This window comes from Cynocephalus volans, chromosome 3, assembly GCF_027409185.1.
Source record: "Cynocephalus volans isolate mCynVol1 chromosome 3, mCynVol1.pri, whole genome shotgun sequence".
NCBI lineage: Eukaryota > Metazoa > Chordata > Mammalia > Dermoptera > Cynocephalidae > Cynocephalus > Cynocephalus volans.
Genome location: NC_084462.1, coordinates 86,434,336 through 86,461,579, shown reverse-complemented (window position 1 = coordinate 86,461,579; position 27,244 = coordinate 86,434,336). Strand labels below are relative to the sequence as shown.

The 27,244-nt window shown below is 45.9% G+C and overlaps 1 protein-coding gene across 1 annotated transcript in view; it reads right to left on the bottom strand.

Moving 5' to 3' along the window:
- Positions 1-27,244, bottom strand: part of GNB5 (G protein subunit beta 5) — a 39,725-nt gene that overhangs the window by 8,936 nt on the left and 3,545 nt on the right. The window contains exons 2-8 of the mRNA XM_063091356.1: positions 26,716-26,827; positions 15,979-16,115; positions 12,705-12,746; positions 10,612-10,688; positions 5,331-5,463; positions 781-924; positions 158-249 (exon numbers count right to left, since the gene is read on the bottom strand). Of these exons, the coding sequence (XP_062947426.1) occupies positions 158-249; positions 781-924; positions 5,331-5,463; positions 10,612-10,688; positions 12,705-12,746; positions 15,979-16,115; positions 26,716-26,827 (737 nt within the window). The remainder of the gene's footprint in view (positions 1-157; positions 250-780; positions 925-5,330; positions 5,464-10,611; positions 10,689-12,704; positions 12,747-15,978; positions 16,116-26,715; positions 26,828-27,244) is intronic.

The window sequence follows — 27,244 nt, the reverse complement described above, 5'->3', positions numbered from 1 at the left end:
TCCACCACAAATCAGCCTTTTTTTTTTTTTTTTTTGCTGGGAAGTCCTCTCTCAGCCAAGTAAACTGAGTCTGGAGGTGGTTCCTGGGCTAAGGATTACCCAAGGCCAGGTAACGTTGGTGTGGCAGAGAAGTAACGCGAGCACTTTACTCACTGACCGGACACTGTTGACATCAGATTCGTGTGTTTCAAAGGCCTGCACGCACTGGCCAGAGCGCATGTCCCATACCATGGCTTTCTTGTCACATCCCTACAAATGCAAAATTACCCAGAGTTATGGCCATTGCAAGAACTGTCTATAGATAAGGTGTGAATCCAAGTTACATAACAGAGGCCATTTATTTCCCATTAGTAAATGGCTGACAACATAGTTTCTTGAGACCAGCTTTACCTAAGGCCACTTTCCTCAACCAATAAACCCTCAGAAGCCTAGGACGAGGTCCTGTGATAGGAGGGGCAGGGGAAGGCACTTGGCATCCCCCTTTGGCATGCCTTCTTCTTTTCCTCTTTATAGCCACCTCCCTAAGCCCAGGGGGCAAGGCAGGCAGACAGTGAACATTCCAGATCCCTCTGCAGACTGCTGAATGTCAGTGGCAGAAGAGGAGGCTCTCACAGCCCAGTGTTGTACACGGAGCCAGCTCTGCCACTGCTGCAGGGGCTAGGGACAATTCCTGCAGCCCCTTCTAGGGAAGTGTTGGGTTAGCCCCATGCATTGACAAGAACTGCCGCAATAGCCTCCCTAGTGGACACAGGACCCCTAGAGATTTCCTTGGGTCTTTACCCCTGAAACGAAGGTGTTTCCGGTCTCTGAGGGAGCCAGGTCCAAGCAGAGGACATCGGCGCCATGGCCGTGGAAGCTCTGCAGCAGCTGCCCACTCTCTACATCCCACAGGGCACATGTGCCGTCGCCGCTCGCAGTCAGGATCTGCCCATAGAAAAGGAAAGGAAGAGCGTGGCTATGGTTATGGCTTCTGTTGGGGGGAGTGGATCAGAGGTTTAACATCCCACAGGGAAAAGTAGGCACCTTTAACACAAATGCAGGCACGGACACACACGTGCTATATGTGGGCTCAAGGACAGAGTATCTCTCCTATACCAAGAAGGCAAAAGTACATTCTTGACACCCGCATGGTCCTTGAGTTGTGTGCTTATGTGCCTGTCTTCCTCCAGAACTGAGATCCCAGAGGCCTCACTGCGGTACCTGCAGGGCTCTCCACCTGCCTGGCATGTAGGAAGCGCTTGGTTATGTTCGCTCAACAGAACCTCCAACGGCTCCTACTGTTGTGCAGGCCAGACCTTACAACTCACTGGGCTGCTCGCTAATATAAAGAGTCTGGGGTGGGGCCCGGGCATCTCCATTTCTCACATACCCCCAGGAGATACTGACACTGGACTGTACGTGGAGAGCAAGGGTCCAGGCAGCCTTTCGCTGGACACATTCTCCTGTTGCTGCTTTCCCCAGAGCAGGGTGCTGCCCCAGAGACACCCCAGGGCCGTTGACAGATGCTGGAGGACGCTCACACATGCACTGATTCGACAAACATTTGCCATGTGCTGATGATGTCCAGGCACTCTTCTAAGGCATTAGAATTTGCAGGAAGACTGTTCTCCTGGAGCTCGGTTTAACAGAATAATGCCCTGCCTCCATGTTAAATAATTCTGGGATCAGGCATACTTTCCTGTAACTATGTTAAATAGTACTGAGACCAACTAAAAATAATCTGTACTTGCTCCAGGAAATACCTGCTCCTGGAAGAAAAGACTTTGAGTCAAACAGACAGCTTACTTATCAAGACAAATAGCTTTCTCACCAAGACTCTCTTCAAGATCCTTACCTTGCTGGGCTCACAAAGTTATTATGTCATAAGCCAGTTTTCTGCCTGTTTTGCAAGACCCACCTTATAAGCACCCAGTTTGGACCCTGAAACTCTGCAAGTACTCGTCCCTAATTTTTCCATTTTGAGACACTACTGAGGTCCTCACTCACTGCAACAGGTCTAGTAAACTTAACTTTGCCTGACAGCTAGTTTTTCTGATGATTGCTTGGGGAGTTGACACCATCAGCAGACAAGACAATGACGACAGTGTGAGAAGTGCTGAGATCCAGGCAAGCACACAGGAGGGGCCCCAAACCCAGCGTGGCAACATCTGAGTTGGTTTTAAAGGATGAGTGAGAGCTGGCCAGGTGCCCAAAGGGGAGTAGAGCACTCAGGAGAAGGCCTAGGTCTGTACTGAATGAGAGGAGAGCCTGTACACAGAGTGAGGACTTCAGCATGGAGGAAAGGGGAAGCTATGGAAGCTTCTGAGCAAGAAAATGATAACAGCAAAGGTGTATTTTAGGAAAACCTGTCTGAGGTCAGTGCAGCTACCCTCAAGCAGACTCTGTACTTATGAGTACAAAGGCTGGCTCTTACAAGTAGAAGAACACTGGGGTGTCTGGGGACAGGCATGGGGATGGAGCCAGAGCTTCAATTTTTGTCACTGGCAGTGTGTGTGAGGCTTGCATGCTGGCTGGGCATTTTCCTTCCTGGGGTTGGGAAAAGGTGGTGACCATCAACTATGAGGTCATGGCTCTCATAGGCCTAGCTGACTGCATCACAAGTCCCTGGAGCCACCTTGGTACTGATCTGCAAGGGTTCAGATAGCAGAGCCTCCCTACTTCTCACCAGTACCTGGCTGCTCCACAGGGCTGGGGTAAGATGATATGATAGTGTAGGAAGTGGCTCTCGCAGTGTAAGTATCCACAAAACAGAGCCCTCTCTGGGTGGTGGTTACCCATGGCTGGGAAAACAGGAACCAGGCCTTAAAGGCTACCAGCTTTCAATGCTCCCACTGACCACCCACACCTGCAGTTTCCAAATGCTCTCCTGTCCCTCCTTCCCCTTTCTCTGCCCCTCTCTCTTATATGTTAGGCCTAGCACTTATAAAGACTCTTCTTTTTTTCCTGCACAAATGGAGAAGATTACAAGGACAGGAATCTGCTCCCACCCTGGCCTTGCACCCCCTGGCTGTACTGTCTTGGCCTGGGCTTCCTGCCAGCTGGTCTGGGGAGGCCTAGAAGTGGCCAGAAGAGGTCACTTTGGGGCTCCTCCATGGAGCAAGAGCTGGGTGAATTCCAGAGCTCACAGGCCTTCTGGGCATGGCCCCTGAGGACCTCCTCAAAGCCCCCACTCAGGGGCAACTCTTAAATCCAGAGAATCTCCAACGCTGCAAAGCCCCTGGGGCTGTCCACAGGTTTCCCTCCAGCTTCAACTTCCCTCAAGAGGCCTTGTCAGATGACTTAGGCTGGTAAAAGTAGTTGATGAAAAAAGAAGACTTGAACTGAGTCTTAATTTGGGTATTAGTATTGGGTCCAAACAGCTTGCTGTAAATTATTACCCCAGGGTAATAATTTGGGAAATTTTCAAGGCATGCTATTCAAAGAAATGAATAGTTTTTCAAGGTTAAAAGTAAATTCTTAATAGGGAATTTTTAATTTTACATTTTTATGATCTTCATTATAATGTAAAAAACACATTTTAAATCAAACACTTATTCAGACGATGCACTAACCAGGACCCGTAACTCTCTGTCACTCAGTGTGCTGGAATGCAGAGAATTCTCAGGTTCAACACCAAAGCCACCTGTTCTTTCCTTAACTATCCAAGATGCCAGGGATGGAAGAAAGCTTAAGGTTCATTAGTTCTGTGGTGCCCAAACCAGGCTGTGCATCTGATCACCCATGAAGCTTTGTGTTGCTATTAATAATAATAAAATAATAGGAACTAACATTTACTGCTATTTACCAGGAACTACTATTTAATCCTCAGGAAACCTTATGCGGTGGGGATTTACTACCATCCTCATCCCCAGGTGAGAAAAGCAAAGCACACAGAAATTCAGACCTCGTCGGGATGACCAGCTAGAACACAGTGGAACAGGCTCTGATCTGGCTGTCTTACTTCAGGGCCAAAACCTTCACCCTGCTCTGCCTCCCAAGCTGCGTCTGCAGCAAGGTAGGCAGCTAGGACTTCCCTCTATCTCTGGCCAGCTGCTTGTAGAAAGGAAGCACTTCTAACCTACACATGCCCCCTATAAGAACCCCCAGCACCTGTGGCAACACAGAGTGAGGGTCACGAGTCTCTACCAGAGGGACTTCAGATGCCTGAAAACCCACTGTTTTTGCATCCCTCTGGGCCTCCTTTATCCAGACTAAATGTCCTCAGTCACTGCAACCAGCTGGTGGCCACAGCACCCCCTCCTAAACACTGGTGGTGCAGCAAGTCTGAGCATCCCTCCTGCTGGCACCTGAACAATTACCCAGTCACCTGGATGCCGTGCCTGCAACCTGGCCTCCCTTCCAACATCAATCAGCTGAAGCCAGAGTGGACTATGGAAGGCTTTAATCTGACTCAGACACTCTCCTCCTCAAACCCACATCTGACTCACTCTGACGGCTCCTGCTGCCTACAGGGTCCAGCCAAGCACTCAGGGTGCCCTAGGATCCGGCCTTGCCTGCCTCTCTGCCTGCCGCCCCTCCACCGTGCTCCCACAGTGCCACCTCTCCTGAGGCGGCAGCTGTCCCTGTTCATTGGCAGCAGCAAGTTTGTGACTCCCCGCTGCTCAGAACTCCCCAGCTCCCCCCACTGTCCAGTCATTACTGGTTTCAATGAAGGTCCCTAAGGGCCTAGACTGAGCTTTCAGCCCCAGAGCCAGATGCTATCTGGCAATGTGGGTGGTAGGTACCTCTGAAGGTGTGCTGGATAAGTGCGAATAAACAAACTACGGGATGTTTATATGACTTGCTAAAGAAAACTTACAGTGTTAAAGTTGTATTGTTTTCACTGTGGTTTATCAAAATCGAGGACAGATTTAATGTCTAAAGCACTTCCCTTTTGCATTTGTTAAAGCAGGGATGGAAGGCATGTACAGTGAGACACATGAACGCACTACTCTGAAGCTCAGCGGCTCGGTGAAGTTTTACACATAAATGCCTGATAACCCCCACTCAGATTAGAACCTTCCACCACTCCAGAAGGTTCACTGCTCCACTCCCACCCCCACCAAGTCAATCAGAGGATTTTCAACAGTATTTAGTTATCTCAACTCTATAAACAGCTGATAGCTCCGACTTCCCCATTTCTGATTTTATTAAAAGTAATAAGAATAACCAATGAGAAACAGTAGGAGCTTCCTCTGCGAGCAAGCCGCTGGAGCAGGCCGCTGGAGCAGGCCTCTGAAAGCAGGCCGCTGGAGCACGCCCATCCTGTTAAGGGACACAGGAAAAGCCGCCTCTCTGGCGAGTCCTCAGCACTCTAGGCAGGTCGGCCTGACACAGGGCCACTTCTTTACCTGCATGTCAGAGTTGGTGAAGCTGCAGGCGGACAGGTAGTTGGTGTGCATAGCAACAGACTTCTTTTTGGCAGCCATGTTTTCGTTTTTGTCAAACGTCAATGGATACACAGAACACTTATTATCCAAACCACTAGCATGGAAAGAAAGAAGTATCAAAGGTTAACACAGAGTAACAGGACATGTATATACTTTCTCACTCACACAAACTTTCTAAAATTTTTTTCTTTAGTAGTATCATATATTGTAACCTCTCCACCAACTTTTACTTTGATTTTCAAACCTACAATAAAACCGAAAGAAAAATAGTACAATAAACACCCAAATCCCTTCACCTAGATTCACAAGCTTAACATTTTATCATATTTGTGGGACCAAATTCTAAACCATTTGAATGCAAACTACAGATATGATATTTTACTTCTAAATACTTCAATTTGCAAATTTATATCTCCTAAAAATAAGAACATTTGCCAATATATCCACTACATCATCACATCTGAGAAAATTAACAAAAATTCCATAACACCATTTAATAAGCCATCTGTGTTCAATCATCCTCCACTGTCCTCAGGCCCCAGGCCCCCATCAAGGTTCACAACAGCCTTCAATTGTTATATCTTTTTAAGATCTTTTAATCTAGAACAGACTTTACCTATTTTTTTGTTATGACAAGAGATCTTAGGTCAGCTATTTCATAGAATGTCACACACACTCCGGACTTGTCACACTGTTCCTTGATGGTCAGATTCAAGTATAACCTTTTTGGCAGTGACAGTATACAGGTGACATATACTTTCTTTCCATTGCTTCACTTCAGAAGGCTTGTAATGCCTGTTGTGTCAAGACTGGTGATGCCGACTTCGACTGCTTGGTTAAGATGGACCACCAGATGTCTCCACGGTAAAGGTAATTTGTAATTGGTAATAATCTGTGGTGTGATATTTTGAGACCATGAAAATATCCTTTTCGACAACAACTTTTCATACAATGGCTTTAGCATGATTACCCCTTTGAATCAAATATTACTTTGAGGTGCAAAATGGTGAGTCTTCTAATTTGATAATGCCTTCTGCATTTATTAGCTGGTATTTTTCTGAAAAGAAGAATTTCCTTCCTCCAGTATCACTGTACACCCATGGGTTTTCTCTTTAATTACTATCACTATTTTACCTGATACTCAAATGTCCCACATTTTGACAGTGGGGGGGGGGGGCCCTTCAAGCCAACTCCTGTTTCTTTTCGTTATGACCTTATTGGTCCCTGAAGATTTCCTTACTTTCTGGAACAAGAAAATATCCTAAGCTACTTTATTCCTTTTCTGCCCCAGACCTAAAATCAGCCTTACTCCAAGGAGCCCTGCTTCCTTTTAGTGGGGAACAATATTTAGGATGGAGTCACTCTTTTCTGAGGCCCTGGGGAAGGTAGGGGACCTTCGCCTTTCCAACTGCTTGCAGGTACAGGTGTATACTTGGGTAGTTTGTTATCAGAATTAGCTTTGGAAAACTTGTTTTATAGAGTGTTTGTGGGTGAGAATGATGTGCACGTAGGCCGTGGTAATGGACAAGCAGTCTGTGAACTACGGTCTTCCCTGACTCTCCAGGTGGGATGTGCTTCACAATTAATTTCTGAAGCTTCAGAGTAATTTCTCTGTAGCTTTGTTGGGATACTTATTACTTAGGGTTATCTGCATTGCTATGAGAAGCAGAGAAAGTTTGCAGAGTGATGCATCTGGTGTTGAATCTTTGCTTTAGTACCTAACTAATTTTGTGATCTTAGCTATGTTTTATAGGTTAACTAGGCCTCAGTTTCCCTAATAAAATGGAGAGGATCCCACCCACCTTTCCCGAAGAGCTGCTGTGAAGATTACACAAAGAATTTGGAATGGTTCTTGGCACACAGAACCATAGATAAATGCTCAATAAGTGATCACACTCATTATTCTTATATCTCTTTTTTCATGGAACCAGGAACTATGTCTTATTCATCTTTGAATTCCACTATGACATCCAGCCCAGTGCTTTGTACACAAGTGCTCACAGTAAGCGTACAATACCTGAATGAAGGCTTCTTGGAGATATGGCTCTCAAATAAGAAATACTTTATATATACATATAACACTTATATTTTATATATACATAAATACATATATACACATTATATATATATCGATTTATTTCATCAATTTATCAACTGATTATATATATGAGAGGTCTTCAAAAAGTTCATGGCCCCCTTACTGGCCAGCTTCCCCCCCCCACAAAAAAAAGTTCATGGAAATATTGGTATTATCTTTTAATTTCACTTTTCCACAAAATTTCTGAAGTACACTCTCTCTCATATATATGTATGTATATATGTATGGGTGTCATATATATCAACTGACACATTTTGGGGGGTTAAGGGGCTTGTGCCAATGCTATTGGGGTTTTAGCTTTCAAGTCTGGGACCAACTGAGAGATGGACCCAGTAGTCAGCCAGATGGAGATAAAAATATCCCCCTTACTACCTATAAAGACATTCAGAGGATGTGGCACAGGTTTGGGTCTGTGTGATAATGGACTTACAGAGATGTCACAAAGCTATGGTTGGGAAATATTACGTCAGACTTACCACTGGAAACTCAAATTAATCACAGCTGCTGTTAGCAGTTCTAGGGAAAGGTCTGGGCAGGGGAGACGGTGCTTTCACCTACAATGTGGATTCAGTATTTCTAAGATTAGTTTTTGATGCTCTCTCCTCATCCATGGACCCCATATTTTAAAAAATGCTTCCACAAATATTCACACCTTGAACTTCCTCTGCTTTGCTTCTTGTAACAACTGGGGAGGCAGCCAGCACAGGCACTGACCACCTCCCACATGCTAGGGCCTGGTGGGCAGAGACGACTCAGGTTAGGGCCAAGGCCATACCTCCACTTGGAATCTGCTTTCTGTAAGACACCAGAAAACTATGTACCTGGCCTTAGTAAATTGTTTTCTTCCTTCCTATCCCTCTGCCCTCATGGAAATTCTACTGAGTTCCATTTAGTGACGGTCAAAATAAGAAATAACTTATAGCATCATTTCCTAACCTACTGCTGAAGACATTGCTCACTGTTATTATATTCATTGTATGTTGCTGAAGGATCTACCCAATATATTATGTCTAAGATTTAGAACCAGGTATCTTTAATATGTCAAAATGTCAGACATTGAGGAATTATGTAACCCATCCAACTGTATGCATTTCCTAAAATTAATGCCCAATTAGAAACATATTATCCTAGGATTTTTTAAAATATAGAGTGTTTATTATTCCTACTGAGTACTGAATTGGTCTTACCTAAAGAGGGGTCTGCCCTTTGCCCTTGGCTGGGAGGTGATCTCTGGGCCCCTACAATGTCTTTGCTTGCCTGTGTGCTTTAGCCATAGAACAGTCTGACGATGTGACTTATGATGGGGGCTTTGGGACATGCCATATCAGTTCTGACCTCCAGAGGAACTAGAGACTAAAGATAATAGCCCAAACCTCTAAGAGAGACTAGAGGCTAAAGGTCAGCCAAGTGGACAGTATGGGATTGAGCCCCTGGATGCCTAAGGCTGGGGTGAGCTGTGCTGGCTGGCAGTGCTCTGCGCATCCTGCCACATGCTGAGGCGGGAGGAGGCAACACTTCAGTGACTCCACAGGGAGAGGACGCCTGGAGGCTCTGTGTGTAGGCCTCTCCTGGACTCTGCCCCACACATCTCTTCCTTTGGGTGATTTTAATTTGTACCCTTCATTGTAATAAGACTGTGGTAGTAAGTACAACACTCTCCTGAGTTCTGTGAGTTGTTCTAGTGAATTATCAAGCCTGAGGGGGGTTATGGGGACCCCCAAATTTGTGGCTGGTATCTGAAGGGAGCATAGCCTTGTGGGGACTATATCTCCTAACTGTACAGTTGGCTAAACTCCTTTGCACCAACCTTGTAACTGTGGCCTATTTCTCTCTCAATAAATGTGTTACATCTGTGACATATATACAGTATGTGTACATATAAACACATACAGATGTATGCTTATTTACGTACACATACAGATGTATGTTTTTATATATATGTATATATGTGTCTTTTATTGTAGCCACCTCATATCATTTTAGGAAGTACAGGAGAATAAATTTTATGTAAACATTGGCATCCAGCTATAAAATGGAGACATAATCTACTTTGGAGTTATTTAAAAAATTAGAAAATATGAAATACACATATGTCATTATAGGTTCCAAAGGCAGATGTGGTCTTGGCAACTGGAAAAAGAGAGAGTGGGAAGATGTTCCCATGTAGCCACCCAAAGGGAGGGGACACTGGGGAAGATGGCTGATTGTGACTCTGGCTGGGGTCCAAAATTTTTGGTTTGGGGCCCAGGGTTTTCCTTTATAAAATAAAATACTTTTCTCCTGATTATAAAAATAATATATGCTTATTTAAAAAATTGAAAGTAGAAAAAATTACAAAGAGAAAAACTCTCATTGTCCCATCATCCATAAAGTACTACTATTGTGTTTGGGATAGTGCATCCCAGCCTTTATATTACACCTGTTTTTTAAAATATGGCTGAGATACTACTGCAGAAATATTCTGAATGGTCTCAGAATTGTTTCATATAGGGAAAGGGAATCATGTTGGTTTTAGTTCTCACTTCCAATCCTGTTTCACTGAGCTCCAGGAGAACAGAGACTCTTATCTTCCTAGTAACTCTGATGCTCCTTTCATGTGCCATAATTGAGAATTTTCCTTTTTGATGGCTGCATAATATTCTATCCAATTTATGTACTACAATTCACTTAATTTCTCTTTGATAAACATATTGTTTCCTTTCTTCTTTCTTTTTTTTTTATCTTAAAAATGCTACAATAAATGTTATTGTTCATATGTCTTTTCTATATTTTGGATCATTCCTTTCAAACAAGTTCCTAGATGTGGAGTCACTAGATCAAAGATTATAAATTTTTCAAAGCTTCTGATACCACATTACCAATTTGCTTTCCAAATGTTTGTACCAGCGTATATAGCCCCACCAACAGCATTTGAGAATGCAGGGGACAGGTCTGAAACTTACACTAGCATCAGTTAGTAATGAAAATAATTATAAAAGAGAATTATATAGTTTTCTTTAATAAAGTTCAGGGATGGATTCAATACACTGCTTGACAAGTAAACAATAAAAATTACCAGTTCTTGTTTGTTTGCTTGTTTTTGCTAGCAGTACAGTAGTTTATAGCTTATAGGAAATCGGAAAAGCTCCTGCAGCCCCCACTTACCCACAAGCAATCGCACATCCCGATGGGGCGTAAGCACATGCCATCACCCATGTGCAGGGCATAGTGACTGCGTGCTCCTGAAACACAGCATGCAACACTCAGTGAATGGCAGGTATTTCTACACAAAAGTCTTAACTTCTAATTTTACAGAATAAAATCAGAGTTCCTACTGAATTGCATCATAGTTTCAAAGGGAAGAAAGTGGGCTTGAAACTGACAAGAAAACTCAGCTTCTTCGTTAATCAACCAAACTTTGTGTCATATATTCTAAAAGTTAAAACCTCAACTAGTAAAAAAAATTCCTTTATGTTTCTTTCTCCCTGAATGTTATATTTGCCTTTTTCTTCTGCATGAGTATTCGGGCTCCTTTTTGTTGAAAGGTACATCCAAATCTCTTTTCAGATACACGCTTTACCGTATTTACTCTGATTTCCATTTTCAAAATGTGTTTTTGGATGACTTTTTATATGCACATTATAAATTTGTTTACTTTTGAGTTATACAAGAGCCTCTATCCTTTACGGGTCCTAAAACCATTGCCGGGAATGGTTGGGGTGGGGGAGGGTGATCTTAGGCTCTGTTTATGGACAAAAGAGAACCCATAAAATGGAAGCATTAAGAAGGGTAAGTCCCTGGCGCCTGGCTGGTGGTGAAGTCACCCATATCCTCCTGCATGCAGATAAGCAAACGACGAAGGCCACATTTCAAAACTTTCTAAGTCTGTGGTCTTATTTCCATGAGAGACATGAACCCTGGGCCTGGTTCTGACGCCAACAAGATGTTCGGCCCCACGTAGGCCAGCCACTTGTCCTACCTTGGCCTTCATTCTCCACATGTGAAGTGAGGGGTGGGATCAGGTGGTTTCCAAAGAACATTCAAGTGCTGGGCTTCTTTCCTATGATTCTCTGTGTTTTTATGGGGAACACAGGCCCCGATACTGTCTGCCAAAACTCTGTTGTCAATCACAGTCTGCAGCCTTTCAGATGCCAGGAATCATCTACTACCCTCCAGCGAGTGAGCTGAGTTAGCCACTCCTCACAGGGCATCCTGGGCCTCATTCCTTACAAGTAGTGGCTACACTCCCTGCTGAGGCCACAGATGGCAACCCCACAGCTCCCCAGAAATCAGTTTATGCACTCTGCCATGCTAAGGCATAAATAAATAGAAGCAACTACACTCCACATAGAGCAGAAGATGCTGAGGAGTGCTGCGAGAGGCGGAAGCTTCCAAGGAGGTGAGCAATGTACAGGAAAGTCCCATGCAAATTATTAAATTATTTTTGTTATTCCCCAGGGGCCTGACATGAGGGACTCTACACTGCAAAATGGTCTGGGCCCTCACTTGAGCAGGTCGTCTAACAGCTGCCCACCACGACATGTATTAAGCACATTCAACAATGCAGAATGTGGATGCAGTTCGATTTGAGACAGATATAGATCCTCTTTTTTTTATGCAGTGAGAAGGAAGACTTTCTTTCTAAAAAACATTAGAATCCATATTTAATATGAAATGATCTTTATTGTAAATGCCAACACAATGCAGGCAAGCAAGCATATCTACATACAGATACTGGCCTTTATCTTAAGTTAAACACCTAATTTTAGATATAATTTGAGCTGTGCACGCCCAGGCCAGACTTGCAAGGGGCTCCAACAGCATCGCGTCACAGTTCAGACCCATCCCACCGCAGCCTCATCTTCCCATTCACTGTGTGCTCGTCTCCACAGTGCTATGGAGTCCAGTCAAAGCCAGAGAGGGGAGGAGAGAACTGGGGATTTCGGTACCTTTTACCCTCACTCAGAAGAACAGCTAATACGGCTGCACATGTGGCTGTGACAAGTTTCCCAGGTTATGCTCACCCCCGTTTCGGTATCAGCACCCCAGTAGTGGCTCTCCATGTTCTTCTCAGGGTAAGCCGCAATAGGCTGGCTGAGATGCTCACATGTGGATGGGCCTTCCTGGGCTTTCCACCCCTAGAGGCAGGGCCACTACTCAAAGGCGTGAGTGAGGCAGGGCCAGGGAGCTGGGCCAGAGCACCTTTAAACGAGGCTGGACTCTGAGGGGCTGATGTGCGGCTGGGAACAACGCCTCACCTTGTTAGTAGTGAAGGAATCCCACACGATCACCTTCCCATCCTGCAGGGAGAAGAGTAAGCAGTTTAAAGGGGTCAACAAGGTCTCACAGAGGACTGCTGAAATTCCTCATAAAAGCTGTGTCCAGAGGGCAGTGTGGAATGGAATGCAGAGTGAGTATGAGACCCTCTAACCCATTCTCGAAAAAAAGGGGAGTGGGCGAGACAGGTGCTGAACTTTCCAGCCTTGCTAAAAGCTCAGTTCTCAACCTACATTCCTTGTATAGATACAACCATAGAAAGCAATTCTCAAACAATTCTTTCATACAGTTTATAAAGAAAGGATAAGTTGTTAGTACAGTGTCATCACCCACCATACCCAAAATGTCAAAAAATTACACAGAGGGAAGATCAACCTGAAATTACCTTTAGGTACCTGACAGGTAATAATGTCTCTCTTTCTCACTCCATCACACCTACCTCGTCCTCTCCCCCACTCGCCTTGGAGCTCACATTCCCTGCAGCACTGTCTAAGAGCCCTCCGTCCCATTCTGTCCACTTCTCTGCCATGGATGGCCACGAAGAGGGCTGAGTGGGCTCAAGATCAGTGCCACTTCTCCAGGTGCTCACAAATGTCACAGCTCCCTGTCCTGACATTTTACACCTACAGCAAGAACAGCATGCAATATGCTCCTATAATGGTGGGGATCCCCACAGGAAGCTGCTCAGTAAACAGAGAACACTGCCTGTCAGGTGAGTGCCAGGATGGCCCTGCCATAGACAGCCCTACCACTGTCACTGTGACCGCTGCTGCAGCCCATTCTAGGGCCATGGGGGGTGTCTAGTGTCAACTATGTGTAATACAAACCCACCAGAGATAAATCCATATGAGCCCTGATCCCTACAAAGCAGCCACCTGCCCGGATTGTGTGGCATGGAGATTCTCTGGGCAGGCAGTGAAAAGGATGGACGGGCCGGCTTCCTGCAGCAAATGGGTGCCTGTGCATCCTTGGGGATTGGAAATCTGCAGCCGCTACTGTGGGCTCGACTTGTGAATCCCTCAAGCCATGTGGAACCAAATCTGCTGAATAAGGTGGGGGAGATTAGGTTGGAAACTACCACTTAGGGACAAAGCAAAGACGTGTGATTCTAAAGTGACAGCAGCTTGCTTTGCATGATCCGATGGAAGATTTCTGTATTAATACTGTGTATGGCTGAGGGACCCTGAAACAAGGTCAAATTTGGTGGTTTTGGGCCTTCCAAGATTGCTAAGCACACTAGTTCTTGTGGCCTAATTTCTGACTAAACACCCAGGTACAACAAGTGGAGATTAGGTAAGGCTTCAGTGCGGACAACAGGATGGGGGTTCCACTCTGTACTTCAGGTCCTCCACACCTACTGCCCTGCCCGCTGGTTGGGGATGACTCACGCATTGCAATGTCAGCACCCACTTCAGTGGCTTCCTCCACCTCACCACCTGCCTGTCTCCACCGCCCACCCATGGTGTGCTCTGGAGCCTCATTAAACTAAATGTGGTCCCTCCACAAGTACAGATTTATATGCCAGGGGCCTACTTAGCTGGAGAGAATGTGCCGCCACCCCCAGACCCAATCCCATGTGGTCAGGGTGATTAATCTCCTGCCTTTTAAGGCAGAAGGCTGCTGATGAGTCAGTCTGTTCTAGAGTTTACCCGCTGTTTTCCAGCCTCCTATCCATACCCCATACCCCCTTCCACCTCCGCTCTCTGGAGCAGGGGTGGGGGGACTGGGTACACCCAGCAGCGCTGAAGTGGCCCTGCCGCTCTCCCTCCCAAGACAGCAGCATGTGAGTGACAGAAAATCCAACACGCAGTACACTTTGTAAGAATTTAACAAGTCAAAAAAGCTAGATAACAATACCTGTTGATAAACACCTTGTAAAAACAAGCACTTGAAAAAAGATGCTAGAAAGAAATGCTCTAAAATAATAGTGGTTGTAACAGGACGGAGGAGTAAAAGCTTCTTTGTTCTGTTTTCTGGTGTTTCTTTAATGTGGTAAAATACACAAGTGATAAATTAAATTTATTTTGAACATAAAACAAAAAGTAAGTGTAATGTGACAAACTAGATTTGTAGGTAACACAAGGTATTAGTAACACCTGTCCTATTGAATGCGACACCAACATAGATGTTACAGCTTGCGGATTATCTAGAATATGTCTACTTTTATACTTATGACAGTTACAAAAAAACCCCCTATTTTTAAAAAGTTGGGCAGAAGGCAGAAGTGGGAGGAAACCTATGCTGATCATAAAAATACGATTTAAAGAATACCTCATGTGCCTTCAGTTTATAGCCTTATGTTCAATACATGAAACATAAAAATAGACATAAAAAGTACTAAGCTGTGGGAGCCAGCCTCCAACAGAGTCCCCAGTCATCCCAGCCTCCTGACAGTCACACTTTTGTATAGTCTCCTTCCTCATTGTATCAGGGTTGGTCTGTGTCACCAGCAGAATATGACAGAAGTGATGGAATGTCACTTCCAAGGCAAGGTCATGAAATACAGTGTGGCTCTGTCTCTCTCTCCATCTCTTGGGTAACTTGCTCTGGGAGAGGCCAGCTACCATGTCTTGAGCAGCCCTATGGAAAGGTCTACATGCGAGGAACTGAGGACAACAGCCACATGACCAAGACACCTTGGAAGTGAGTCTCCATCTCAGTTGAGCTGTCAGCTGACCGCAGCCCTGACTGACATCTTGAGAGACCCTGAGCCAGAAGCACCAGGTAAGCCACTCCTGGATGCCTGACTCAGAAACTGTGTGAGGTAATAAATACTCGTCATTTCAAGCTGCTAAATTTTGGGGTATTTGTTACACAGCAGCAGATAACTAACACATGAGATGTAAAATAAACTACGTAAGTTATATAAAATAAGTGAAAAAATTATACTTTACAAAATATGTATCTTAAATTTGTTTTTTAAGACATAAGAATTGCTAAACTCTTACTTATGCCCTCAATTTGGGGCGAAAAAAAAGACTTTAAAAAAATGGTTTCACTCACAAATAAGACCTTGGAAGATGCTCAGGAAGAAATTATTTTGAATGGTTCATCAAAGAAGTCAAATACAGTCTATGTTATAAATTAGTGAAGTTCTACAGTATGAAAGAGAATTCTTTATGCTAAATCATGTCCCTCGGAGAATAGACAAAGTCACAAGATCAGGAAAAGTCTTTTTGAAAAGGACAGCTCTCTTTCCCCCTTAGCTGTGACACTGGAAACTGGCTCACCCATTACAGGACAGGTGTGACATACCTGCGATGAGCTCACCATTCTTCTCTTATCTTTGCACCAGTCCATGCACAGGACTTTGTTCCCGTGGCCTTTAAGGGTCCTTCTGGTCTTCATGACAAACTGCCCCAGAGCCTCCACCCGCTCTGCCACCTGGTGGACTGGAAGGACAATGGCACCATTAATTTGCATACTAAGGACTAGGCCCCAAGCCATGTGCTAGTGCAATAAAGACACTGGTTCTGCAAAGGCAGGCTACCCCTGTGCTTGCTCTGCGCCACAGCTTGATTCTCCTACGTTTTACTATTATGCCCTCCCAAAACTCTCTCTTTCAAGATCTACTGTGGGTAGAAACAACACAAGTCATTCTCCTATGTTTTTCAAAGCACTTCCATATGTGCATGTTGAAGGATTAACTAGACTACCTCATATTTGTAAAGCATTATATAGAATTCCCCCACTGAAGGGCCACAGCTCTGAGAGGTGGGCAGGGCAGGCAGCAGAGTGGGACTGCTGTCCCCACTTAAGAGGTGAGAAGACTGAGGCTCGCAGAGGTCATTTGGCTAATACAAGTTCGTACAACTAATTTGGAGCCAGGCTGGGACTTGTCACAAGGAAAACTGACTTTACAAAAACTGTTCCATCAGGGCCATAATGTGCACTTTGCTGCTCAATAGTGGGCCTCGTGTCTATCTACTGCAGGAAAGAATGAATGAGCCGACCACCAAACCACCTTTGAGTGTACAATACACCTGTGAATTTACTGGAAAACTCAATGTCCACAGAGATCCATGTAATATCGCAGAAGTCTGAACACATGATAGCACCTACACCAGGACGGAGCTCTGAAAACCAATCTCCCAGGGGCTGGGACCATAGCTCCTTTCCTGAGGTCAAGGGAGAGCTTCCTAGGGGCTTAGAGAGAGGCTGTGACAGATGAGTCTAAGAGAGAGACAAGTTCTCAGGATGTAACTGGAAGGGCCACAGACACTGGCTAATCCAGACTCTTCATCATGCAGATAAGGAAACTGGGAAACCAAGGTTCAGGGATTACGTGGTTTCTCCCCAGGGTCAGGAGCAAGGAAGCCCTCTCTGGCTAGTGGCTGTGCCAGAGGAGAAGCCCAGGATCCTATCTCCCCACTCACTCCTTGTAAACCTCTCAGTGGGCCTTTCTCCAGGCAGGTGGGAGGGAAAAGGGACTCCCAGGTGAGGGGAACGGCCTAGGAGTTGGTGAGCTCTTGACAGCGTGTCCCGTCTGGAGGCACAGGCTGCCCATTAGTCCCATCACTGGTGGTGTTACCCATGTGGTTAAGGTGGCGCCCACCAGGTTTCTCCACCAGAAAGTTACCAATTTACCTTCATAATAAAAAAGTAGCTGGTGGGGATGTACTCTGAGACTATATAAATATTGTGTTACTGCTCGGACTTTAATACCCTCATTTTAACATCCATTAATGATTCTTGCCTGAACCAGTTATGGTGGTGATGGTTGGCTAGTGGTGATTTTTTTAAGTCCATCGTTCATTCTGCATTTATTAGTTGTCTTTCTAATATAAGGAGGTGTTTTTCCTCCTCTCCCATTTATTTATTCATTTATTTATATTAGTGTGCACTCATAGATTCTCACTTTATTTGATAGGTTAAAACCTGTCACTATTATTATTCACTTTGATGCTCAAATCATCCGCTGCCCAGTGACAGCGGCATCAGGCAGGCTCCCGTGACCTTCCGCCACGTCCCTTTGTTCCTTGAGCACCTCTTACTCCATTCGCCTGTGGTTCCTTCCCTACCCTGGCTCTGCAATCTGCCACTTCTCCAAGAAATCTTGTCCCTTTTAGTTGCCCCATTTCTTTGTGATGAAAGAACAAAGGTGTACCTGGGTTAAAAGGGTCTGTAAAAACCCAAACTGTAAAACACCTGCTATACCATAAATTACTACAAGAACATTCAATCATTATGCCACCGCTTCTGCTAAAACATTGAGTTATTTATTGTCACAAATAGCATATTAGTCTTTTACAGATACACTCTTTACAAAAACACACTGAATGAAGTTTAAAAAGACTGAATTTTCTGAATACTTACAGGTCTTTTACACAAGCCTGTATCAGCTCAGAGTCGAGAGCATATTCTACTTAGTATTTTACTTTGAAATTTCACATCAATATTATTGCTGCTTCCCCCAACTCAGTGTTAGGATAACCATAGCTTTTAATGTTCCTCTTTAAAATAAAAAATGACTCACTCAACCAAAATAGGGTAGCCTTTTACATAATATGTATATGAACACATCCCAACTACTAATTATTTTTTCTCACCGCATTTTCCCTTCTCACAAATAGATTCACTCCCAGCCCACACGATCCTGTTTCTATCTGCCAAATCTTGCATCCACTGAATTGAAGAATTAAAAAAATTAAATATCAGGATGTTAAAAAAATCTGGAAATGAGCTGAATATATTCTGTACATTATTTGTGGGAGCTCAGTTCAGGGCAGCTGTGCTTCCTTCTTTGCCTTCTGACGAACCATCCTTCCAGAACTTTTTTTTTTTTTTTTAAATGCAATGATGAACAAAACCAGCTGGTTTCTATAACAAGAATTTGCTAGAATATAATGGTAACCTGTTGGGAAATCCCACTAGAAGGTAACCTTCAGGAGCACAGGGGTGCTTTCTTGCTCAATCTTCCTTAGAGGCATAACTAGAGTGGAGCAGCTCAGAATGCAGGCTCCGGATTTACATGACTTGGATCACAGCCCAGCTCCGCCCTACACTGGCTGCGTGAACTTGAGCAAGTCACTTACCTTCTCACCACATCGTTTCCCTTGTGGGGTTTGCAGCGATGACTATTCAAGCCTGTCACAAAGGGAACACTTGATAAGTGTTGGCTATTATTCTCCAGCATGCCACACAGTGGGTTCCCAGTAAATATTTATTGAAGAATAAATGAAATGCTCAGTATTCATTAAATTTCAATCAACTGGAGCAATCCTAAGCAGCAGTTCTTCGTGAACCAAGAATATTTTCAAACTCCCTTTCCTCCCTTTTTCTGTACCCCTTCCTATACCTAATCCGTTATCCCTATTTCAGCTGCCAAGCAATTCATCAGTCTTATCAGGGCAAACTCACTAGCACTGTGGGTAAGAGACACGCGAATGGTTTCAGACCTAGTTCCTGATCTGAGCAGCTCAACATCCAGCCTTTTTAAAGTTCCTCTTCCTTCTCATTGGCCCTATTCTGTCCCCTGAGCAACTTGAACTTGGCCTTCACTGTACACAGACCTTTACACCATTTAAAGACAGCTTGAGCTCTTTCCCAGTGGATTCCAGTTCAGTCTGAGTGAGGCTCTGGGACCACTCAGATGTGTGAGAGTCTGTGCCCACCTTTCCTGGAGTTCAGTCAACAGAAGAGATGGAGCCAAAGGATGATTTCAACACAATGTGTGACTTGCTAAGCTAGAAGTGCGGACACAGGGAGCTTATGACCCAGAGGATGGGGCACTGCATTGGACTTTGTGGGGTGATGTTTGACCTCAGTCTAAAGGATAAGTAAGATGCATCAGATGAAAGGGGGCACCAGGTGGGTACTCTAAGCTGAGGAAATGGCAAGAGCAAAGGCCCAGAAGTATGACACAAGCAAGTGTTTTTAGACACAGTATAAGCAACTTGATCATAGTAGAGTGTGAAGGGTGAGGGGTAGGTACAGGCAAGCAATAGCACTGTACACCTGTAATGGAGCTCATTTATTTCACGGTGACAGCAGCCTGCTGGTGGTCTGTCATCTGAGCAGTGGTATGGTCAGATCTGCCTTTTCATGACTGCCTCTGGCTGCAGCGTGGACAACAGTGTTGATGGAGACAACACTGGAGGAGGGAAACGAGTTAGGAGACTCTCCTTTCCTTGGCAGACCCCTTTACAGAAAACATGGCCATTTGCTGTACCAAAATTCTCTGTGGTCCCACCAAGATGTGCCTGGAACAACTTAGAAGCTGCTTCAACAGGGCCTGCTCCCTGGCCCCGGATACTATCCTCATGTCCAAGAAGCAGGTGCCTGCCTCCATGGCCCCCTGCTCAACTGCATCCCACGAAGCTTAAACTACCGAATATCCTGGGTTGCCACTTCAGACCAGAGGAATCAGAATCAGAAAGCCATGGCTGAAACTCAAGAGGAAGGATAGGGCTAGAAGTATGGGCCAGTAACTGTTAACTGATTAAATAATATTTTCCGTACTGAGTACTGTGCCAAGTGCTTGAGTGCAGAAAGGAATGACAGTCCCTGCTTTTACTGAGCTCACAGTCTGGAGGGCAGCAGACAGGCCAGCCCCCAGGTAATGACAGAGTAGGGTGATAGCGGCTAATAGAGGCTGTCACCCAGTGTCAGGGAGCCAGAGGGTGATGTGGCTGACTGTGCTGGCAGGTGTGACCATCAGAAGCAATGTCAACGGAGCTGAATTTTGAAGGATGCATAGGAGTTGGGGTGGGGAAAGGGTAGCTGGGAAGCTAGTTGTTAATATCTATTTTTTGTTTGTTTTTCGGTAAAGTGGAAGACAATGACCTAATCCATGGGGGTGTTCTGAGGTTTAACTAAGAAGGTAAACTAAAGTGCCTAACAGGTGCCCGGCAGGCTAGGAATAAAAAACGTAGTTTGAGTATCAGGGGATGGGGACTAGAAGACTGGAAACAACATAATCTGGAGGGAAAGAGGGTTTTTGAAATGGAAGGGCCATGAGAATTAGAGATCATGCTTAGGATAGGACAGAATGGGAGTGTGAAAAGAGGGGGTTATGAACAGGGAGAGGGCTTTTTCTTGAATGCTTTTTATATAATTATAGAAGTAAATGCATCCCCACTGAAAATAATCAGAAAATAGAAACATATGATCACTACAATTCTGCTTAGCCCAACCATTCTTTTGGCCTTCCCTCTGCATACGTGTGCATATTTGTATACGTGTGTAAGCAGATTGCACACCACATATAATTTTGGGGACCTGTTTTTCCGCCTGATATATTTGAGGATGTCTTTCCATGTCACATATAATTATTCGTCATTTTAATGACTGCATAACATTCCACTGTATAAATATACCATATCCCCTAAATCCCCTACCGGTAGACACTTACTTTGCTCTCCAGGGCTGCCACGGTACCCTTGTACTTCATTATCTCCTTAGATAAATGCTAATTAGTAGAACTGCTGAGTCAAAGGGAAAGCACATGTTTAAAGGCTTTCAATGTATGTTGCCAATATCCACGATTTCTCCTGGGTAATGGGTGCTGGGCTGAGAGCTTACACAACAGCCTAAGGACACAGGCTTTATCCCCACTACTACAGATGAGGAAGCTGAAGCTTAGGGAGGCTAAGGAGCTTATGCATCCATACTTGGAACCCGAATAACAGATATATACTTCCAATGGTGGGATAAACTCTGGGTGGGTGGCTGTAATTCCTTAGAAAATCAAGGACTAGGCAAGGCAGTGACACTGGCTTCTTAGTCCAGGAGACACCCCAACCTTGGATCCACCATACTTCTTGTGTAGCCAGATCAATGGGTCAGAGTTAGAGGGCCTAACCAGTAGACAAGACCTGGTCCTGGCTTGGCCATCACCTGGCTGGGAGGGTCACGGAAAGTTAGAGCCGGAAGAGATCTGACCACTCAACAGACATATGTATACTGCGCACCTTCCATGGCAGGCCCTGGGCTGGGCACCAGGTGTGTAGGGCTGAATGGGATGGATAAGTCCCCACCCCACGGGGCATGGAGTCTGGCAACCATGTGGAAGGGTGGTTTTCAAACTTCCATTTTAGTTGTAGATGTGTCCCCCCACCACCTCCACTCTTTCTCATAGACAAAATCTTATTAGAGGACCAGCACAGAAAACAGAAGAAAGCAGAGCTGAGCTGGTGAATGGTCCAGGGAGGACGGCTGGACTCAGAGGCACGTCTACCCCTGTAGTTCCAACAGCCAATGTAAAGATCAGTGAGGTACACCACCCTCTCGCTTCTCAGAAAGGGAAAATGAGGCCTGAGGGAAGAGCATAGTTTATAAATTGGCTGGAAACAGCTTGGAAGGGTTACGTTATGGTACAGCCATTAGGATGGAATACTATATGGTTCCATCTGATAATTTTAAGTGACATTAAAAAGAAATGTAAATGACATGGGGAGCTATTCATTCCATTGTGTTTTACATAAAAACTAGGCTCAAACTCTATATCTAGTACAATCCCAACTATGCTTATAAATATGTGCACAAACATAAAACGATAAGTAATGCAATACATCAAAATATTAAAAGTTGCCACCTTTACATGGTAGCGTTATGATTGACTTGTTTTCTTCTCTGTTTCTAAGTTTTCCGCAGTGAGCATTAGTGTATCATGAAGGTACTCAAAAAACACTTGCACTAGCTAGCGTGTGTGTAATTGTGAATGCAGAGTGAAAGGAAGGGGAGAGGGAATGGAAGGCAGATTTGCTTTCTGCTCCCCCGACGGCTGCAAGAGGCATGTGGCCGGACCGCAGGGGAGAGGATTCCGCAGGGAAGCTGACTTCTTTGAGCATCAGTACACAGCACATTTCCTTAGAATATGGACAAAGTAAATGAACATATTTGTTTCAGGCTAATCTAGAAGTTTGGAATTTTTAGATCTTCCCTAAACCATAAAATCATAATAGTCCAAGGCTCCAGCCATAAAACATTTGAGAATAAATCTCTCACAAAATTACATTTAGAATAGATAAGAAAGTCAATAGCATCTGATGACAAATTCAGTGATTTGCCCAAATGTAGTCTGGATTTGTACTCAGAGAAATTTTAAATTTACTTTGAGTTGCTGTGTTCCCTAACAATAGTAGAACCTGACTGAAAGCTGGGAATCTGGAGGAAGCTCCCACACAGCCCCAGGATGCCATATATACTGGCTGAAATGAACACCACGTCCTCATTGCTCTGTTTGCTTTCAGCCTGTCTTCCAGATCTTTCCTTGGTTTAATTTCAAGTTAAGGACTCTTTAAAGTTGAACTGTTTCCTTCCCTCCTTTTTTTTTCTTGTTCACTCTTCCCTTCCTTCAGATCTTCATTCAAAGGCCCTTCTCAATGAAGCCTCCGGGGGCCACCTTCTCTAAAAGGTTCTTCTCCCCATACCTCATTTCCCACTTCCCCACTTTACTTCTTTTCTCTACAATGGAAAATCTGGCATATCACCTATTTTACTTATTTATCATGTGACTCCCACACTAGCCTTGAAGCTCCATGAGGGAGGGACATTTAACTGATTTGTTCACTGCGGTATCCCCAAGGGCTAAGAACAGTGCCTGACATCTAATGGGGTATCAGATGTGCTGACTGCATGAAGGACTTGGGCATGTGTACATGTCAACAGAAAGCTGTGGGGGAGACAGAAGCAATAATTGATAGGCCGAGGTTACTGAAGACTGGAGATGAGGGGATCCCAAAGCAGGGAGGGGACAGCTAGGAAGGTCAGTGCACATGGAGGGGAGCTTGGAAGTGTGAAGCTGAGGGGCCAACTTCTAGCCTGCATGTGCTGTGGAGAAGGAAGCAAGTACAGGGGAAGGGGGAGGAATCAGAGACCTGTGCAGAGTGGAGAAAGTCTGAAATTGTCATTGTGGAGAGCTGACCAGAGAAACTGCTGGGCAGCTCGGAGAGCACCAGTGAATTAGTGATTGTGGAATTAATAATGGTATCGATATGCCTCCTACGTGCCATTTCTCCCGCAGCATCTGGTGTTGAGGAGCAGGCATGAGAGAGGGGATGGCAGACTCATTCAGGGCTGAGGTTTTGACAGACAGCTCTGATGGAGAGAAAGAAGGGCAAGGGAGTTAGGGTTACTTGGCAAGATCATTGCTGAAACAGCAAATCAAAGTAGCAAAGCTGGATATTAACGAAAGAGAAGAAAGGAAGGGGCTGAAAGACTGGAAGAGAGAAGAGCCAGGGATGCTAGAGGAAGATTTCCCTGGGGAGAAACCATGCTCAGAGCAGGATGCAGCAAGTAGAGGTTTGGGAGGAGGAGCAGTTCTTCATGCTGACAATACCCCAGGTGTGTGTGAGGAGTAGGGGGCCGTGATGGAGAGAGGGGCCAGTGTATCACGAAGACACCCAGGATGGGGCAGAGCTTAGAATCAGAAGAAAGAGTCAACCTGTAGTCTTAGGGAATATCAGAGCCCTTAAGAAATGAGGGAGCTGGCTGGGAGGTGAGGAGACAGCACGGCAGAGGGCAAGAGGTCAGCCGAATGACAGGAGCCTTAAAGGAACAAGGGTTTCATAAAGGGTGGAAGAGAAGTGTCTGGAAGCTGCAGGGGAATAAAAGGGAACGTGACCACATGACTTCTGGTCTTTTCAGCTCAAAAATTCTGACCCACTCAGGCAGGGTTACACCAAATTTTGTGAGTCCAAAATTTGGCCCTGGTTTTTAAGGGCACCACATTCCTGGCAGGACAGCAATGGCTTCCTCTTTGGGGCTGACCAAATCTACTCCTGGGTTTCCCTGTTGAAAAGCTACTCTTTGCCTTAAGGCAATTTGCAAATGGATGGAAAAGGCTGAAAAGACCCACTGTGCAGCCTGCCCTGTCAAGTGAGTGAGTTTTTGGAGAGCTCCCTCTGCATAAAGCTCAAAGAAGTTTGGCAAAAAAAAGCTGAAGTGAGCCTGAGTTGGCACTCTGACTGCCTGGGCTGGAACCTGGTCCCACCACTTATTAGCAGGGGTCCTTCAGCTAGTCCTTTAACCTCTCTGTGCCTCAGTTTCCTTATCTGTCAAACAGAGAAGTTAGATGGTGATGGAGTTTGGATGTGTTGTCCCCTCCAAAACTCATGTGGAAATTTGATCAACAATGTGGCAGTGTTGGAAACTGATTGAGTCACAGGGGATGGATTAGTGCTCTCCCTAAGTGGGAGGAGTAATGAGTGAGTTCTTGCTCTATTAGTTCCCACAAGAGTTAGTTGTTTATAGGACACTGGCACCTCCTCTCTCTTGCTTCCTCTCCCCATGTGATCTGCTTGTACTCACCAGCTGCCTGTCACTTTCCGCCATGAGTAGAAGCAGCCTGAGGCCCATGCCAGATGCAGCTGTCCCAGAATCGTAAGCCAAATAAACCTCTGTTCTTTATAAATTACCCAGTCTCAGGTATTGCTGTTATAGCAATACAGAATGGACTAATACAGATGGCCTACTTCAGAGGCACTAACACCACAGTTACAGCACCATCATCATCATCTGCAGGGTGTGGGAACATGCAAAGGGAAACAGGGCGGGCCCTGTCTGTGCCTCCCACTATCCACTCCCCCCCCCATCTCTTCCCTGAGAGCAGAAACTCAGCTTTGTTTGGGGATGACAATGTGCCCAGCTCAGTTCTCCCTTTCCCAGTCTTCCTTGCAGCCGCCACATGGACCAGTTCTGGCCAATGAAGGACAAACAGAAATCCCAGAGAGAAAGAGGTGGCTTTCTGGGGTAACTTTTGCTTTCTGATAAGAAGGAACAAACAGACTGATGCCATATTCCCCCTTCTAACTACCTTGGGTACAGAAGTGATGTGTAGAGCTGTGGCAATCATACTACAATCATGGGGCAAATGCCAGTGTTCTAAGGTGTGGAGAAGAAAGGAGCCTGGGTCCCCGCTGGCATGTTGGGTGGGTGAACCAAAGCTGGCAAGACCCTTGCTCTTGCTATGTGAGAAAAATTACGCCCAATTTGCTTAACTACTTTATTTGGGGTTTACCGTTAATTACAGATGGACACATTTCTTAAGGAAACAGGAGCTTAGAACGTCTCCTATTTAAAGGAGGCCCCTAGGAAAGCATTGCACACTCTAGATTCAGGTCATCTACCACTATCAGTGATTTTCAAAGAAAGTAATCAAATGCTAAAGGCCTTACCATGAACCCCATTTTTCTTTTCCAAATGGAATTTAAAGGGGTACCAATTAGGAATGGCAGGAGCACAAGCATACCGTGTGCATGAGGGCACGGTGGGGAGGCATTGCTCAGCAAAGAGGAGCTGCCACCTCACAGCTGAAAAGAAAGCAGGTAAGACCCCTTCCCTAAGCCTAGCCCATGGCCAAGGCTCTGCTGAGGACGAACCATCCAACAGGGTGAAGGAAAGGTGATCTGGCCAAGAATCACTGAACCTGGCTATTTAATTGCTCACTCATAAAAACCACAGAGCTGGTTCTGAATCATGGTAGTGGTCAATAACGTAAGTTTATTTAAGACTGCTATTGCCCTTTTATGCCAGTCACACTCCATCTATCCAAAAGCTTCTTAAACTGCCTTAAACGAACTCAATGGTTAGATTAGGCAAGCGCCTCTGCTTCCCTTCCCCCATCCAGCTCCTCGCCCCTACGGCAAGGAGGTAATTGGAAAAATGAGCTTTGAAATCAATCTCGTTCCTTGTAAAAGCAAAACAGAGAAGACACAACAGTGATGGAAAAAGCCAGATGATGACTTAAAAACAAAACAGAAGTTTGTCCCAGGCTTGTCACCACTGACACCCCTCACAATTCCTTCCTCGCCTGGGAGGGGCTGGAATACGACCCGTTTGCATCTTCTAGGCGGGTGATGACGGCAACTGGTCCCGCGGTTCCCCGCTAGTGGGCGGCCGGGGGTTCTGCAAGGTGCCCGAGCCTCCGAGGGTCGGCCCAGCTCGGGCCCCACACCGGCGCGCCCCGGGGCTCCCGGGCCCTCCCTCGCGCTGGGGCGCGGGCCCGACTCCCGCCCCGAGCCCCGGTCGCCCCGCCCGGCCCGCACTCACGCTCCACGTCGTGCAGCTTGGCCCGCTCCTCCTCCAGCTTGCCCTTGAGGCTCTCGGCCTCGCTCTTCAGCGACGCCAGCGTCTCGTTCTCGTGCAGCCCGTCGGTTGCCATCTTCGCGCGGGGAGGGAAGCGAGAGCGCGGACGCGTAAGCTGGCGGCGGAGGCCGGCGGGCGCAGCTCCAGCCGCCGCCCCTCCCCCGAGCGCCGCCCCGCCCTCCGGCGTGACGCGCCGGCCGCGGCCCCTCCGCGACCGCCCACCCCACGGCCTCCGCCGCCCCTCGGCGGCGCCGCGCCCGCGGCTGCGTGGCCGCGCACGCCACCCCGCAGAAGGCGGAGTGTGGTGCCCATTTTCCCGGCTGGAATACTGAGGCTCAGTGCTGATAACGTGACTCGCCGGAGGACGCGTACATAGGGGTGGGCCAAGCTGCGACTCCAACTCGGGACTGCCCTCTCCTGGGGAGCTTAGTGAAGTTCCAGCGACACAGACCTTGCTCCTCCTAACCCCCACGGCTGGAGGGGCGGCCGGTGG